This window comes from Amia ocellicauda, chromosome 19, assembly GCF_036373705.1.
Source record: "Amia ocellicauda isolate fAmiCal2 chromosome 19, fAmiCal2.hap1, whole genome shotgun sequence".
In the NCBI taxonomy this organism is placed as follows: domain Eukaryota; kingdom Metazoa; phylum Chordata; class Actinopteri; order Amiiformes; family Amiidae; genus Amia; species Amia ocellicauda.
This window is the reverse complement of record NC_089868.1, coordinates 16,982,937-16,999,115: the sequence shown is the minus strand read 5'-3', so window position 1 is coordinate 16,999,115 and position 16,179 is coordinate 16,982,937. Positions and strand designations below refer to the sequence as shown.

General features: G+C 40.2%; 1 protein-coding gene across 14 annotated transcripts in view; it reads right to left on the bottom strand.

The window, feature by feature from the left end:
* Window positions 1–1,635: 1,635 nt before the first annotated feature.
* Window positions 1,636–16,179, bottom strand: part of rnf220a (ring finger protein 220a) — a 147,207-nt gene continuing 132,663 nt past the window's right edge. For 10 of the 14 annotated variants that reach the window (XM_066692693.1, XM_066692689.1, XM_066692690.1 and 7 more), the window contains 4 exons: window positions 11,076–11,184; window positions 9,308–9,469; window positions 8,996–9,070; window positions 1,636–5,378 (listed from right to left, as the gene is read on the bottom strand). In XM_066692693.1, coding sequence (XP_066548790.1) covers window positions 5,307–5,378; window positions 8,996–9,070; window positions 9,308–9,469; window positions 11,076–11,184 — 418 coding nt within the window. In that variant the 3' untranslated portion in view covers window positions 1,636–5,306. The remainder of the gene's footprint in view (window positions 5,379–8,995; window positions 9,071–9,307; window positions 9,470–11,075; window positions 11,185–16,179) is intronic. The other 4 variants (XM_066692692.1, XM_066692695.1, XM_066692694.1 and 1 more) reach the window with 1 other exon arrangement.

Genomic DNA, 16,179 nt, shown 5'->3' with positions numbered 1-16,179 from the left:
GACCTCCAAAGGCAATTTCGATAGATCTGCCTTGACTTTAAACCCCACTCTCTGGTACCAAAACCACTTAGGCTCCAGGCCTAGCAGTAACCCGACTCCCAGCGGCAGGCTCCTTAATGCACAATTTATGGATTAGTTTGGGGCCTGGCTAACAACTTCTGTCAGATAGGATTGGGCAATAATGCAGCCTTTATTACTCTTTTATTTAACTAAATAGACACCTCCAGTTTAATCTGACACTCCACCCCTTCTCGACTCCCCTCCGTTCTGCGTTTGACCTCTACGCAACGCTCTGACAGGGTTAAAGGTAACTCGACACATCTGCTAGTCAATTCTAATTAACTTTACAAATGGACAGCACTAACTGACCATACTCTGGTGTCACTGTCAGCTGAGTGGTTGTTGAGGATGAAACAAGTGGGACACATTGGCTGTGTAGCTTTTCCTTTTGATCAGCCATTGGAAGAGCACACATTTAATTGTTTAAAACTGGTAACATATTTTTGCGTATTGCATGCTGTGCTTTACTTCTGATACATTTCTTTACCCCATAAATGAATATATTCCAAATGAGGACCATCACACAATGCCAGAGTCCTGAACTGAATAATAGTCCTCACACACACACTAGAAATGATGTAATCTGCTAGTTATGTGCATTTATTCCTGTTTTACTGTCTGCTATCACTCCCTACGGACATTAAGTTCTTGTTTAGAACATATAACATTTCTCTGACACTGGAGAATGGATATTGTTTTGATCTAACAGACTTAATGAACCAAAACTGCTTCAAACGATCATCTTATTGAAATTTCCTCCCCATATAATTCCGTGGGAGGTTTCTTCCAGTTTCAGGCACACTGAGAGGGGAGGGTTTTAGTAAATGAAGACTGACTGCCATGCAGAATGTGTTTCAACTACTTTCTCATAGACTGTTGAACATATTCTACCTGCAGATGGCAATATAGGCTGATTTATTTAGGTACTCCGACTTTCCGATTTTGTGAATACTGTAATAACAATCTGACCATGCTGCAATTACTGTAGTGTTATATATTTACATATATATATATATATATATATATATATATATATATATATATATATATATATATATATATATATTTACATATATTGCTTTGAAAAAAATATATACAAATATATTAATCAAATGCCTTACAGTAAAAACAAAAAGCTTACATCAGTGATTCCAAGAGCTCTTCCCACAGTCCACAGACTGTTAACAAACTTCTCTGGATCCATTTTGTTGCCCCTGAAAAAAACAAATACAATACACTCAACACCGACAAGATAACAAACTATACATAAAAAAAATACACACATGAAAAGATCCAATTCGTTGAGTAAAAGAACCTTTACTTTTCCAATAATTAATAACCTGATATTGTTTTGTCATTTCCCACCCCCAGCACATAGTTATATATCAAGCATGTTTTTATTCATGCACTTGACAGCAAAATAATAATGTAATACCAAAGTGCATTTCTCTGAAAATATAACATTTTCTGTTCCTCTGAGCTGGAAAATGTGAGGTGTTGGGAAGGGAACACTATTCCAGTGGAGGGAAAAAAAAAAAGAAAAGGGAAAGGACAAAGCAATGACATGACAGCCGCTTAAGATTTATGATCCTTTAATTGATGTCAAATGTAGTTTACAAACGGGAAAGACAAGTACCATTTTAGAGAATATACATGACACACATCATCTGACACAACTCGAGAAACCACCTTGTGCAATTTGTCGTCTTTGGGGCAGGTTTCATTAATTCTCTAGTAGTAGTAGTAACAGTGGAAGAAGAGGTGAGAGCTTTATCCTCTTGAAGAACAGAAACAACACAAAAGAAAGGGCTACTGTATTTTCAAGTATATTCACAGAATTGACAGCATGTGTCAAAGTTTCCCAGACAGCTCAGCCTTCTCCCACCCCAGGACTGATGTACGTTGACAAGCACAGAGCACCAAGATATTTGTCCACGCATTGCATGGAATGTCCCAACCAAAACAAGTGCGGTCCAAAGTACTCAAATGCAACGAAAGCATTTATTAAATTGCATATATATATATATATATATATATATATATATATATATATATATATATATATATATACGTACTTTGAAATGACCAGATATTTGCATGATTAAATCAGTCTGATAAGAGATCGAATAACACCTTAGTAAATGCTTTCAATTCAAGACCATCCGAACATAAAACCTTTACCTGAACAAATACATGCTGCTGGGTTGAGTTTATTCCTAATATTTCAAATCCAATACAATCTTTTCCAACATTCTCAAAATCGGTACCAGTCACACACCCATCGCAGGCATTGTGTACTGTTAACTTGGGAGAATTTCCACAAAAACGTGGGACTCAAAACCTCCAAAACTGAACTGTGTATCAGCAATACTGGCTATCAAAAATACAGCAAAATAATCGAGAAGCCTGTTCAGGTAAATGTGTATCTCAAAATGGCAACTGAAACTACAGCTTAGTAGGAACTTAATCCAAATAACTGATGGGAAAAGTAATGTTTGATAAGCAGGCTGCTTCCTGTTTGTTCTTGACTAAATTCACATGGGACTCACTGAAGTTGTGATCAGGTTCATATCAACTTATATTAGAGGGAAAGAAAAGTGATATCATTGTACAACACCTTTTATTTTTTATCCTGCACAGACCCCCTGAGGAAGTCAGTCTTCAGCCATCCAAGCACAAGGTAACGAGGTCAAGTTCACCGTCGAGAAAAGATCCCAAATTCCAACACTGCTTGAACCTAGCGTGGCCTGCTATGAAGAACACACACCGGTGGGTGGCTTTTGAAAATGTAGCTGCAGGGGGCAACATTTCTGAAAATATACTTCTTTTTTTACACTTCTATCCACTGAATATATGAAATATATCTCATCATGAATAACAACCTAAAAGACGCAAAATGAAGGTTGGGCATTCTCAAGTAATGAGGCTGACCAATCGACTACTGAATCACAATAGTAAGAAGCTGGCTTCGACAGAGGCCCTAGATATCCCTTCCTTGATATTTGATATTTAAATATATATATAATTTTATACAGCGTGGACATCTGCCTTATTTTCTTCTTTATATCCCCCTCCCCTCCCCACCCCATTTTTTTTTTTTGCTTTACATTGAAACAAACATTACAGGATACATACTGTTTTACAAATACAAAGCACACTGTTGCTCAACAAAATACTATAAAGCTCTGTGTCTGGAGCCGGCCTCAGCGACTACACTGGCCAGAGCTTCGGCTGAGAGGGCAAGACCCCCCGACACGACACCCCCCCAATAACACAGGCCTTGCACTCTAGTCAGCAAAATCTCTGCAACCCCCAAAAGACACACTGCTTAGACTGCTACCGAACCGTGGTCAAACGCGGCCAGTTTCTGGATGGCAGCATTTCCGTTGGCGCAAACAGCAGCAGCGTAGGACCTCAAAGTACCTCTTCGACTCGGGACCTTCATTTTCATTTTGGGATTTTGCCGCCCGACAGAATAAAGTACAATAATTTTTAATTTTGATTTCACTAATAGGCTACGGGTTTTCAACAGGGCTTTTTATTTGGAAAAGAAGCCAAAATATCCTTTAGAAGGACAATGCAGAAAATGTATGAAACACTCACCCCCCCCCCAAAAAAAGAAAACTTTAAATGAACCTCGTCTGCCACATATTGGACAACAGAGCCTTCATCTCCAAACGATAATGCACTACAACACGGATGACAGGTTGTTCTTTGTTCAAAACCCTCGGGTCATTCCCCAAAGACGGGATTAACACAAAACCAGCAACTGTGACCAGCACATATGAGAACAATTTTTAAAAACAAAAAAACAAAAGGAAGCACTAAAATCTTCAGAAATCGACCCATGTCTTCAAAGCATTCACATTAATATCCCTTACTTTATTTAGTGTATTATGGTTACGTACGTTATTCTTGTGTTAACGCCTCCCTGCTATTTCTGCCTCTCTGTGGCAAATGCATGTATCCAAGCCACAATATTGAGAAACACCTTCATGATAGAATCCGTGTCAGTCAAACTTTACTGTATCGTACTTTATTTTGCCTGGGGGTCTGATTTATAGAAAGCCTGCACACTACAACTAGTATGCCCTTCATTTTTAAGTTCTGGGTATTTTAATCTTTCCTCATTTATTAATGTATTTAATACTACACTTTGTTATTTTATACTTAAATGAAGAAAAATGTACACCATTTCATCTCAACATCCTATTTTGAGTATTTTTTTTATTATCTTGATTTCTTTCTGTACAATGAAATACAACTCCAACTTCAAGAAGACCACGTGATTAAAAAATACGGAGGGTTTCTTATTCAACCACTGTAAAATTTTAACACCCCACCCCCTGCCCTCCCCAACCGCCCTGACCCATCCCGAAACAAAAACTGGACTTTATTAATACATACTTGTGTGTTTGTGTGTGTGTGTGAGTATGTGTGTTTTAATTCTATTCCATTTATACACAACATTGTAAACATACATAGAATATATTACATGTGCTTCCACTTTCTCTGCGTTTATTCTTCTTTTTAATTCAGTTGAATAAGTATTCACTAAAACACCAACAGGAAAAGAAAAATAAACAAAATGTGGTAAAGGGGGGGATCCCAAGGATGTCTTGAGGTCAGCAGTTTGGTTGAGAGCTCTGCGGTCAATAGGAGTCTTAGATTAGCTCTTCACTGAACTTGTGGCTTGAATCTCTTGTTGTCCTGGAGAGTGAAGGCTTTACAACGAAAGCAGCAGCAACGGGGTGGAAGGAAAAAAAAAAAAACACAAAGCATCTGGCACAGGCTGGCACCACATCTGCACAGAGGGCTAGGCAAGGCTGGGGCACGGGGGCGGTATGCTGTACCCATTTGGTACAAACATCACAGTCAGATGGGTCAAGCGTAGAAGAGAAGAAAAAGTGCCAGATATTCAAACCACCGCAAGCTTGGGAAGAAAGGGGGCGTCGTTGAGGAGGGTTTCAAAGTGTACGTCACAAGAAGTCATTGGGGTCTTTTTTCTCGAAGGCCCAGTTTGTGTCTTCACCTCCAAGAGTACTTAAACCAGGCAGAGTCCTGTCTCTTTTAGTTTAGAGAGGTGCTTTAAAAAACAAACGAGGATCGAGAGCGCGGGGGAAAAATAAAAAACTAAGAACAAAAACTTGGCCTCAGATACAACAACAGCAAAATAATAATAATTAAAAAAAAGAATCCATGAACAGGGTGGAAGAAACGTAGGGGCCAGCCAGGGAACCACTTCTTCACAAATAGACACGCCTCAGGTCTCCCGGAGATGTGATGGTGTTGCACTGTGGGCAGAGCTTCTTGGCTCCCTGCAATGGAAGAAAAACACTGGTGAACTCGGGGTTCGCTCACTCGAGGGATGAAATGAAAACTTAATCTCTCTGGGATCCACAGGACAGCGCAGTTGGGCTCCTTTATGAACCAGAGTGGGAAAGATGAGAAGTGAAGTGACTCCTGTGTAATGCCATCTTACCAATCAATGCCAAATACAACATTTAGGTGACATTATGGGTGTGATGGTCACTTCATGTATTTCAAGTAAAGATGAAGAATATAAATAGTTTTACATCACACTGAAGGGTTTACTGGAAGACTTCTCCCTCTAACCATGAACATTATTAAAGCTTCTGTGTGGGACACGTTGTTTACGGATGGGAACTTTGCTGGAACTCATTAAGGTTAAATTGGACACCAGACAGCAATAACCGAGACTTACTATTTGCGCCCAAGTTGAATCAGGAAACCTACAAGTCAAAGGCTTCATTGTTATGAAATCTGCATTAAAGCCTGATGTGTCTCGAGTCTAAAAGTCTTCATCCCATTCCAGGGGCCTATTTACCGTTGTTTGAATTTCTGCCACTTATAATAAAGTTTTCACCAATAAAAAAAGAAAAGGGAATATGTTGAAAGGAAACGGTTGTCTGTGTGGTCTCCTCTCCTGCCACACACAAGCAGGCTAAAACTAGCTGCTATACGGGAGCGCTCAGTCTGCGACTGCAGGGTGCTCTACAAGTCAAACAACAAGCTCAGCAGGGAGGCAGTTTAACTCTGGGCCCTTTCTTTCAGCACATTCCTCCTGTCAGACACAGCAGGGAGTGCTTAGAAAGCATAAGTAAAAGAAACAACAACAAGAAGAGAGACAGACCAACATGCCTTTCAGTCTAAGGCCTACACTGATCAGGATATAAAGTAAATATGGTCTTAGATATGGTTACATGGGGTTTTGAGGGTAAAAACAAGAAAAAACTCTGACTTTGTAATCGGAATTACTACAGTCATAATTTTCCTCTGAGGAAGTTGAAAGGTTATTTAATTCTCCACTATTTACGAAATTAAAAAAAATATTCTCTTTTGCATGAGTATTAACAACTCACAGCTAGTTCTTCAGTCTCCCATATTTGAAAACTTACCAAGTCCCCCGATTTGTAAATATAGTGTTTGTGGAATGATGTTGGACCTCAGCCTTGCACAGACAGAGTACATTTTGCTACGACAAGATCAGACACCTGTTAGCAAACTGTGGCTCCAGCCTGCCTGGCCAAGACCCGATTTATGGTCTTCACCCACTTGGCAACTCTCACACCCAGGTGCAAAGAGGATTTGTGACTCCTGCCCTGAATGAAGGCCCTGCCTTGAAAAGCATGGCATCCTGCAACCAAACCCTCTCAATTCCCGTTGTCAAAAGTGGAGAACGTGTGGAGAACGTTTGGAGAACTGCAGAACGACAAACTCCTGGAGAAGAAGGCTGTACCAACACGGAAGGCATAAGCAAAACGTCTCGCAGAAGGAACGGAAAGGGATATAGACTGGAGCATAAGATAGAACTGTTCAAACTCAAATCTTGACATGATATTAATTAAACGTCTACCACCTGGACAGTAGTCATGATTTCAATGCCTACTGCAAGTATGTCTTTGAATAAAACTCCTCCTGACCAACCTGTGCCGGGTTAAACCACATCGCCAGCCTAGGTTCTCTCGCGCTCTATTACCTAATTAACTTTAACAAGTTGTTTACGACTCTTGAGACATACGAATTCCTCCACTAGTTCTTCTTCTTGTGCTTCTCGTTGTTCCTAGGCTCTCGTGGCTGGAACGCCACTACTTGAGCAAGAACCCCCCGAAAAAGAAAAGGTTCCTCCTTTCCTTATTAAAGAAATTACAGCCTTTCCTTCTTATAAAACAAAGGAGTTACCTGATTTTAATGAGAACAATGTACGGCGTGGGCTTCTCACATCGTACGCCAGCTGCTGCGCTCTATTAAATTCATAAAAAAGGGCAGCGGTAACGAGATTACACGCATTTACTTTGATCAAGACGCAAGGAGCCCCAGCGTGCTGCTTTTATTGCTGTCTTCGGGCAATGTTTTAATGGCTACATTAGTAACAAGCTGCTGCAGCAAGCAGAAATTTCTTCTACACCCCCTGCCCCCCTTCCTCCACTCTTTCTTTTAAACAGTGGGCTTTGTGATAAAAAAAGAGCTTATTTAATAAATTGTATATTGGAAAACGGCTGGGGCTGTGAAACAGATGAGCGTTTTCTTATTAATTGCTTCCTTGTGTAGTAGCAGAATGTATTAGCGGATAATAAGAGTCTGCTCCCTTGGGGGACGGGATGAAAAGTAAGGAGAAAGGGGGGAAAGAGAAAAAGAGAGAAATAGGTAGATCGGCACGAGCCACAAAGATCAGACTCCATGGGAAATCTATAAAGCATTTGGATTTTCTTTTAACAGTTTGAAGTATTTTGAGAGGGTAGCCAACAGTAGCTATTGAGTATGTAGGCTCCTTTCCAAAGAGGTCTTGTCCAAACTAGTGGCCTGGGGGAGCGAGGAGGATCATTTATATGCAGTCCTACACACACTGGCAGCTTGGGATTAGGGAGATATAAATGTTCCCTCTAGGTAGCTCTGTGTTTTAAGCATGAACACTTTTTATAATGAACTTCATTCTCCACACCTGAGCATAGTTAACAGACTAGAGGCCATGGCTTTTATAAAGGCTAAGCAAACTGCTACCCTACTTGAAACGATAAGCGCATCTTGATAGATTCAACCAGTATACTTCGGGAAGGTTTTGTGTGACAGTTTCAATGAAGATAATCACTTCCAAAAACCGAGGTGAACAGATTAAGTTATCAGAAGAAATATTTTCAAAACTACTGATTTTGCCCGATCGTTTTCCATAATGATGTCTGTGTTGAAGATTAAGAGGCTTTTTGCGCTGGGTTTTTCTTTGTTGCTTCAGTAGCTGCCAAGTAAGACAACAAGAAACTAACTATCCTGTCAACACTTGCAGAGGAACACATTGTCCTCTGGCCTCTCTGCCAACCGGAGACAAAGGTTACACTGTTGCCCTAATTCCCAAGCCAGGATTTTGTGCTTGATTTCATGGTTGATTTGTAAAACATGGGTTTGGGTTGTCTACTGTAGCATTGTGTTTCTAATGGCTCCTTCCCTAAGTGATCTGCACTAACCCAAAGAGGAGACCTGAAACTGAGCAATTAGCTTGATGAATGTAAGTACTTCTTTTCAAAGTGTAAACAGTGAAGGTGCAAGGGAACCTGTTGCAGTCCCATCAATCATAAAGGTAGAGCTGGAGACCTGTATGATTGTAAGGTTTGGATGCCTATAGAATGTTATATGCTGGTAGGACAATTCTTAAACCTGCAGATTCTGCTGGAAAACTATTTCCCATAAACATGTTTTTCGCACACCACAATTTTACATGAAGTAAGTTTCAAACCCAGAGGTTTCATTGTGAACCGACTTAGCGGTTGTGATCACAATTGCATTTTCTTAGTTTTAATAAAATACAAAAATAAAACACTGTAGGAGAGTAAATATGTGTAGAGTACATAATTTGTAAGTTACAGTCAAGATATGCAATGTGTGAGTGACGCCAAGAGTGAAAGACGGCCGAGGGTCTCACCAGAGTCCGAAGCCAGCATTCTTCGCAGTGTACGTGCCAACACTGAATGGAGGTGAGAGGCATTGTGTACGAATCCTGAGGAGCAGAGAAAATAAGTGGCGATTAATACAAGGCTCAATAAATGCCAACAGAAAAAATGGATATAATGAACCAAAATTCAATCAAACATCACAACATCCCTGGAGCTACAACAGATTACAACATGATCACATCACAACAACAGGCAACAACTTGGGACTGAAATCTGACCACAATCTGCTTTCTGACCGACAATATGAAAAGCCAAGCTGGTGGAGTTAGGAAAAGCCTTACCCTCATTGGTGGGAGTAACTGTTTTATCCCAGTGCACCCCATAATGTAGCCTCTATATAAACAGTATATGTTGAGCGGGAGTCTCTTTGCGCCCCGGCTCTCTGATTTGTTAATTTCGGGTTCCAGATTCTTGTCTTCAGCACTTGTTTGGAATCTCTTCCGCTGGAAGGAATTCAAAAGCAGCACTGAGCACAAGAATGTGGTGGGTACTAACAGCAGACAAACACAGACAGACACACACAATCTCCTTACACTGCATCTGAATACAATCTATACTGATTAACTAATTATAATACAAAGTACGTAAAACTTAAAATATGTTGGAGTATTTAGGGTGTTTTTAGATTGAACTCATCAATTTAGAAGACAAGATGACTACATCTGTCCTTTAATAACTATGCAATGCCAATATTACTGGGCTCATTTATTTTTAGCTGCTATCTTTGTAAGATGATTTGCTAACAAAATATACCATTCCTGAAATTATTCAGCCTATCACGCACCCTGCACCACCGCACAGATGACAACATCTTATATCCGATGTATAAAAGCAATCCATATTATTTAAATGCCTAAATTCTAATTGGTTTTGTTGTTCACATGCACAATAGTGGCCCGAGTTGCTTTAAACAAACACCAGATGGAGCTGAAGGTCTACTGATCATGTGGACATGACACATTAGGCTCGCCGTTTCTCACGTCAGGGCCTTAAGAAAACATCCTGGAGATTTCACAAGGATAACGGTGCTTACATTTGGCAACTCCTGTGCTTTACAAATTAATGGAACACTTTTCCGGTTATGTGGTTTTCTTGTTTCTTGCTTTTATTGAAATGAAGCCAATCTGAAGATACCGCTAGGCCACATTTGATGCGTGTCTAGCCAGACCGTTAAACATAGCCTTATATACCTCAAACCCCAAGTGATAACCAAGAACAAATCCCACATCACCTCTTATACATACGTCAATTACAGGAAGAAAAGAGACGGCCTTTACAAACTAAACGCAAGAACCTTTGCCCTCAGTAAGTAGTATAACACCCAGATTCACCTCGGGCCTGTAGTGCCCTTGTTGAGGTTGATGCATCAGTAATTGCCTGTGCTTCAGAAGGCCAAAGGTCATGGGACCGAGCCAGGCCTGCAGTCCACGCCAAGATCTCGCCAAGGACTTGTCCTGCCCTGTCCATATGAAGAAGCCTGGAGCATGCTCAGTGGGAAGCACTCATTCATTCACTTTGTACAACTATTTTTTTTATAGTGCACATTTATGTTCCATCCAAAAACAGGCCATTCATGTGGGTGTTAATGTCAAGAACTGTTAAGTTAAAAACCTGATGGATGAATGACTTCATATACAAGCGTTAATAAAGAATTAATACACACTGTCTCTTCACGAAGGTGCCGAAATTAAGAATTAAACCACACACTCACTGGCTCTAAAGAATTACTTCTACCTTTGTATATTTAAAAAAAAGCTGCAATACCATCTTATGTCTCAAAAATCGGGTACATGCAAGATTGGATCCATAATGAGATTCGTCTACACTGAAAATGTCACACCCATAAAGAACTGGGTAATGTACTGAAATCTTATTTTGTAGCTCAGCACCATATAAACGGCTTCCCAAGTCTTCACACATTTTTTTTTTAAAAGGTTTTGCTCATAACTGGGTCTGATACTCCTCACAACATGTGGACTTTACACAAACTGATAGGAGAACGTAACATGTATACAATTCTATTGAAAAGTGGGCAAGATTTGACCTTACCATGCAGATCAGACACTTATATCGGTCCCCTCGCGAGAGCTGCTTCTCCAGCTCCCGGATTCGAGCCTTTAGTGCTTCAAATGTGGTCACCGTGGAGTCTTCTGTGATCCTGCCGAGGGGAGAGTGAAGAGAGGGTTTGGTAAGAGGAAGGTCTATATCAAAATTACTATTCAAATACTGACCTACAATATGAAAAAGACAAGTTTTTACAACCTTGAAACAAACTGCAGGACCAACTTGGCAGAATGAATCGTCTCAAATCACTGCACACACTTTCTGCCAATAGACCATATTACCTAAAATATCCTGCAGATATTCCGAAAAAGACTGTTCAGCCGTATTAATTGATTACAGACTTTGCCTAAATATTTGTTCAGCATTCCCATACCTTACTGGTCACCTATATCCCTCCTGAATGTGGATTTCCTTCTCATCCCCTCTCCCTGGCCTCTGGAGAGGCCCTGGATAAACAGCTCTCTCTCCATTCCTTACATCTCCTCTGTATACCCAACTAAATATCTTGTGATTAATGCCCCCGGCTAGTAAATGTATATTTAACACTGTCTACAGCATATGAACTTGTAATAACTAAATCAATATCCCTACCATTGATTGTCCGGCATCGCACTGGTGTGATGCTTATGGCAATTCGGTAATTTTCCGGCCAGATGGAGCGCTGATCTACAGTCCTCTATTGATTTAACATTGCATCACCCCGCCATGCCAGTTTTCGTATTAGCCACTGCGCCGTTCCAGCGGTTTCTGATTCATTAATTTATTACTGGCTTGCGCCCATAACAATGAGGACACTATTATCGTCCTCATCACGGCTTGATTGAGAGAGAGCAGAGGTGTCAAGCCAACAGTGGATGGAGAGCCTTACTGTGCATTAATTGAGTGCTGAAAAGCAGGCTTTCTATAAAGGCTGAAAATCTTCTGGCTCACTCTCCTTTGCTTTCTCCTGAAGGTGGAGAGATCTGTCTCGCACGCCAAATTAACCGAAAACGACTCCATCAACCCCGCTTCAAACAGGGGTAGTGCGTGTGAGCTTATTTTTACTTCTCATGGATAATAACAGATCTTTTACTTTGGACAAAAGTTATTATTAACATTTTCTGTTTTAGTGGTCACTTCACTGAAGTCCAAGACACTTTTATATGCACTGTACGGGTTGTGAAGTTTCTTCTGGAGAGAAGCACTGTGGGAAATTTGGCTGTGGCCTATACAGGGACACACATCCCGAAAGAGAAAGCAGCCTATCCATACTAATTGTAATGGGTCAAACTTCAGAACACTTAATGGTTTACTCCCATTAACCACTCTTATATTTCTGCATTATTTCAGGCCTGACCCCGGATGCCCCTATTGATCTGAACTTACCCTACTTCTTTAAACACAAAATAATTATAAAACTCTAACATCTAAGAATGCCATATTAGTTAGCAGGATGACAATTCAAAATATAATTACACCAAGAATTCTATAGACAAAAAAAATTAATTATCTAAAAGAGGATAGGCCTCTTGCCTAGCAGGGTGCTTACTGTAATGGAATCCATTAACATCATTAAGGGATAATTACTGCATCCCGGGAATTCTCAGCGGACAGGACGGGGCTGGTGCTCACGAATGGTCATTTGTCAAAGCGCCACCGCCGTCCTCTCACTCCCGTGCTCACACAGGCCATCTTACTTTCTCCAATTAAATCAAGGAATTCCCCCCTCGCCAGCAGCCCAGCTGGCAATCACAGGCAATTTCCTTTAATTAAATCATTTTAGATTGTGCAGCCATGGAATTCATAATTGACTCGGGGTGCTTAATAAACAAAATCAACAAACAGTCATTTAGAAAGCGGCAGACAGGTGACTGGGAGGGAAAGCTCTTCGTGCGCCTGGAAAGAATACAGTCACCGCTGCCAGGATACATACCACAGAGCTACTGTCACCAGCCTGCCAAGCCTGAACACAGGGGTGTGAAAACTGTACCCTCCCCGGCAGTCTGGCCTGTTGGGTATTTACCCTAGATCCAGCCCACATACAATGGTAAACACTTTGCTTAAAAACTTAACTGTAAAATTGTTTCCCAATTCCCTTGATGCATAGTGGAATTTAGAATTAGATTGAAACCTTTTAAAAGTTCTTGTCTTTAAAATGATTTTCATCTAAAGGCAGTTTCATGAATGACAGTAACTTGAAACATTAATTAACTGTATTCCGTGAAACCACTCCCCAGCTCTCACAGAAAAGTAAACTTCAAACCAGCAAGGAAAAATCAAGTCCTTGGTCAATGATATAGAGATCTGCCATTCCCTAGACTACAATTTGTTCTGTGTCCATAAACCTTTAATATCTTCTCTTATTAGCATGGAGCTTGTAAAAAACCATTTAGCCTTGATTAGCGTGCTTGCTTATAAAGCAGTGTGTTCCATCTTCCACGCTTAGCATTTCGAAGTTTGTTTTCTTTACAGGTCCATAAATTGTAACGGCAGAACGAGCTGACGCTTCGATAGATCTTCACTAAGTAAAACTTTTCCCTGTAAAGTGTACTGCCCCCCCCCCCCCCCACACAGACAGACACTCACAATGAATATTCATTCTGCTGGGATTTATAGCAAACTACATTCTTAACGTCATTTCATTCCCAAGTGCAATAAAAAGGGGTTTTAATTTTTATTTATAGGAAGGGAACAGCAGAGTAATCTACAATGTGACCCGCTTTGTTAAGTATTCAGCAAAGGGAGGTAGCAGAGTAATCTGACCAGGCCTGGCTTTTAGCTACATTCGCTCCCTGGAGTCTCATCAGACAGGTACCAGGCTCTGTCACGGACCGAGTGCACAAGATCAGTCCTGCCTCCTATAACCATAAACTAGGCCATTCGACATGCACTGGGTGGGCAGACACTCAACAGTGATCCTTATTCACACACACACAGTAGTATGTATTGGCTTCAATAACACCCATCAAACTCCAGATCAATGGGGTTAAAATATTTAGTAGAGCAGTAACCCAAGTCTTTCACAGATGTTTGACCCAGCTGCTTTAATCCCAAACAATAAGTCCGGCCCTTTCATCGGGGCCAAGTAATCGGTTTCAATTAAACAGATCAATGTAAGCATGTGTCAATTCAAAGCTGTACAAGATAGAGGCTGAAAGACAGGCACACAACCAACAACTCATGGTATTAAACTCCAACCGGCAGCGCTGTCGGTTCTAAAGCTAGTTCACCAAAATGGACGACTTATTTTGTCAAATAAACCCAAAATAAGCTGCTGCAGTGCATGGATACTTTAGTAAATCCTTCCAAATGGAACAAGTTATTTCTTCCTACTGTCTCTTCCAAACCCAAAAGTCAGGTTTCCCATTAACCCCTCTCCCCTACCTTCACACCGCTTTTCCAATCAGTCCGAATTTGCAAAGCTTTTTTCTTTCTCCCCCCCCTGCCTCCGTCCGCTTCTCCATCTATCTCCTTTCCTGTCCGTGTACTCATCTATCTCAATCAATCTATTATCTTTATCTATAGTCCACCTATATCTCTCCATTTAATCTCTCAATATCAATCTGGCGAAACCAATGTTTATCTCTCTTGGACTTAGATCTCTAACTCTGGGACAGAAGAAGTGTCTCGGAGTGCGATTACATGACGCATCAATGTCTCGTGTTAACATCTGTAAATTGGATGTCTGGGGAAGGGAGGGTGAGCATGTGAGCAGCATTTACACTCACTGTAATTCCATACTTAACTAATGAATTGAAAATTTTGACCTAACAGCACTTTTGAGATTCTCATTGCACACCACACAACTACTTTCAGCATTACGGATGAAGAATTTCTAAATCGTGTTTCACATAATTAATTTATAAATTAACAAGGGGTTATAAAAAACATTTGAATATCTAAGGATATATTAATGAGCTTCCTCTCTGAAATGTCATTATTTTTATAGACTTTTGTGTAATACTTTAGACATCGGTTTCTGACAGTTTTATCCTGAGGGCTTATCTTTACAATTTTTATTCATTCACATTCTCAAGAAAATGGGCTCATAAAGCCACTATATTATAATCTCAACTACATTACAGTAGGGTAGTTAGTGTTGTAAGAGGTGAAGGAAAGCACGATTACCTGTTGTAAATATTATATACATATTAGATTTTTAGGAACTGTGAATGCATATATCCCAAACATTACAGGAGGGGGAAGAATGAAAATCTCATTAGTTTTCTTAAAGGGGTAAAGCCAATAAAAGCTGCATCTAAATTACAGGACTTGAGCATTTTCTCTTTGTTTGTGGTCAAATTAAGATTTTTTTGTTCTCTGTGCTGCAGCAGTTTAGTGTTAAATCACAGGGAAAACACAAAAGTATTTTAAAATCTGAAACGGATATTAAAAGCTATGTGTTTGTGTCTGGCATCGGAGCCCCCACTCAACCCAACCACTTTAAGGCTTATCTGTTTAACAAATATTTAAAGTGACACGGGATAATGAAAATGGACTCCTGCATAACCATATGTGTAAGGCTCTGAATCAGGAATATAAATTGTATTACAGACAGAAAAAATTGTACAATTTTTCAGTGGGGTCTGGGGGAAATTGAGCTGGGGAGGGGTGTTTGAGAGTCATCATTTATAAATTGAGGACAGATTCAATTACTCGCTGAGCTACATGGAAATTTCAACCATTGTTTCAAGCTAAGCATGAAATTTAGCGGCAATCAGATTGCCAGCATTGAAAGTCTCATTTATCTTATCCAGAAAGAGCAAGGCCGGCCCCGACCTCAGGACTAGGAGATCATTACCCATATGGGATAGAAACTGCTCAGTGAATACATCAGGGAGATTTCGCTACACTACCTCACACACATCCCACCGCCTTTCCGGGTTTTTTTTTTGGGCTACGAAAGCCTACATTAATGTTTCATTTTAACCGAGACAGACAAATCTCATTTTCATTTCAAATTGAAAAACAAAAAACTTAGAAACATTGCCTTCACATTGGAATAAAATCCTTTCGCAGGCCAGCGTGTTACACAGAAGCCTTTCATCAGCTACCTTTGGTTGTCTTGGAAAAAACAAACCTAAAACAAGAAGATATTACAGATGATGCA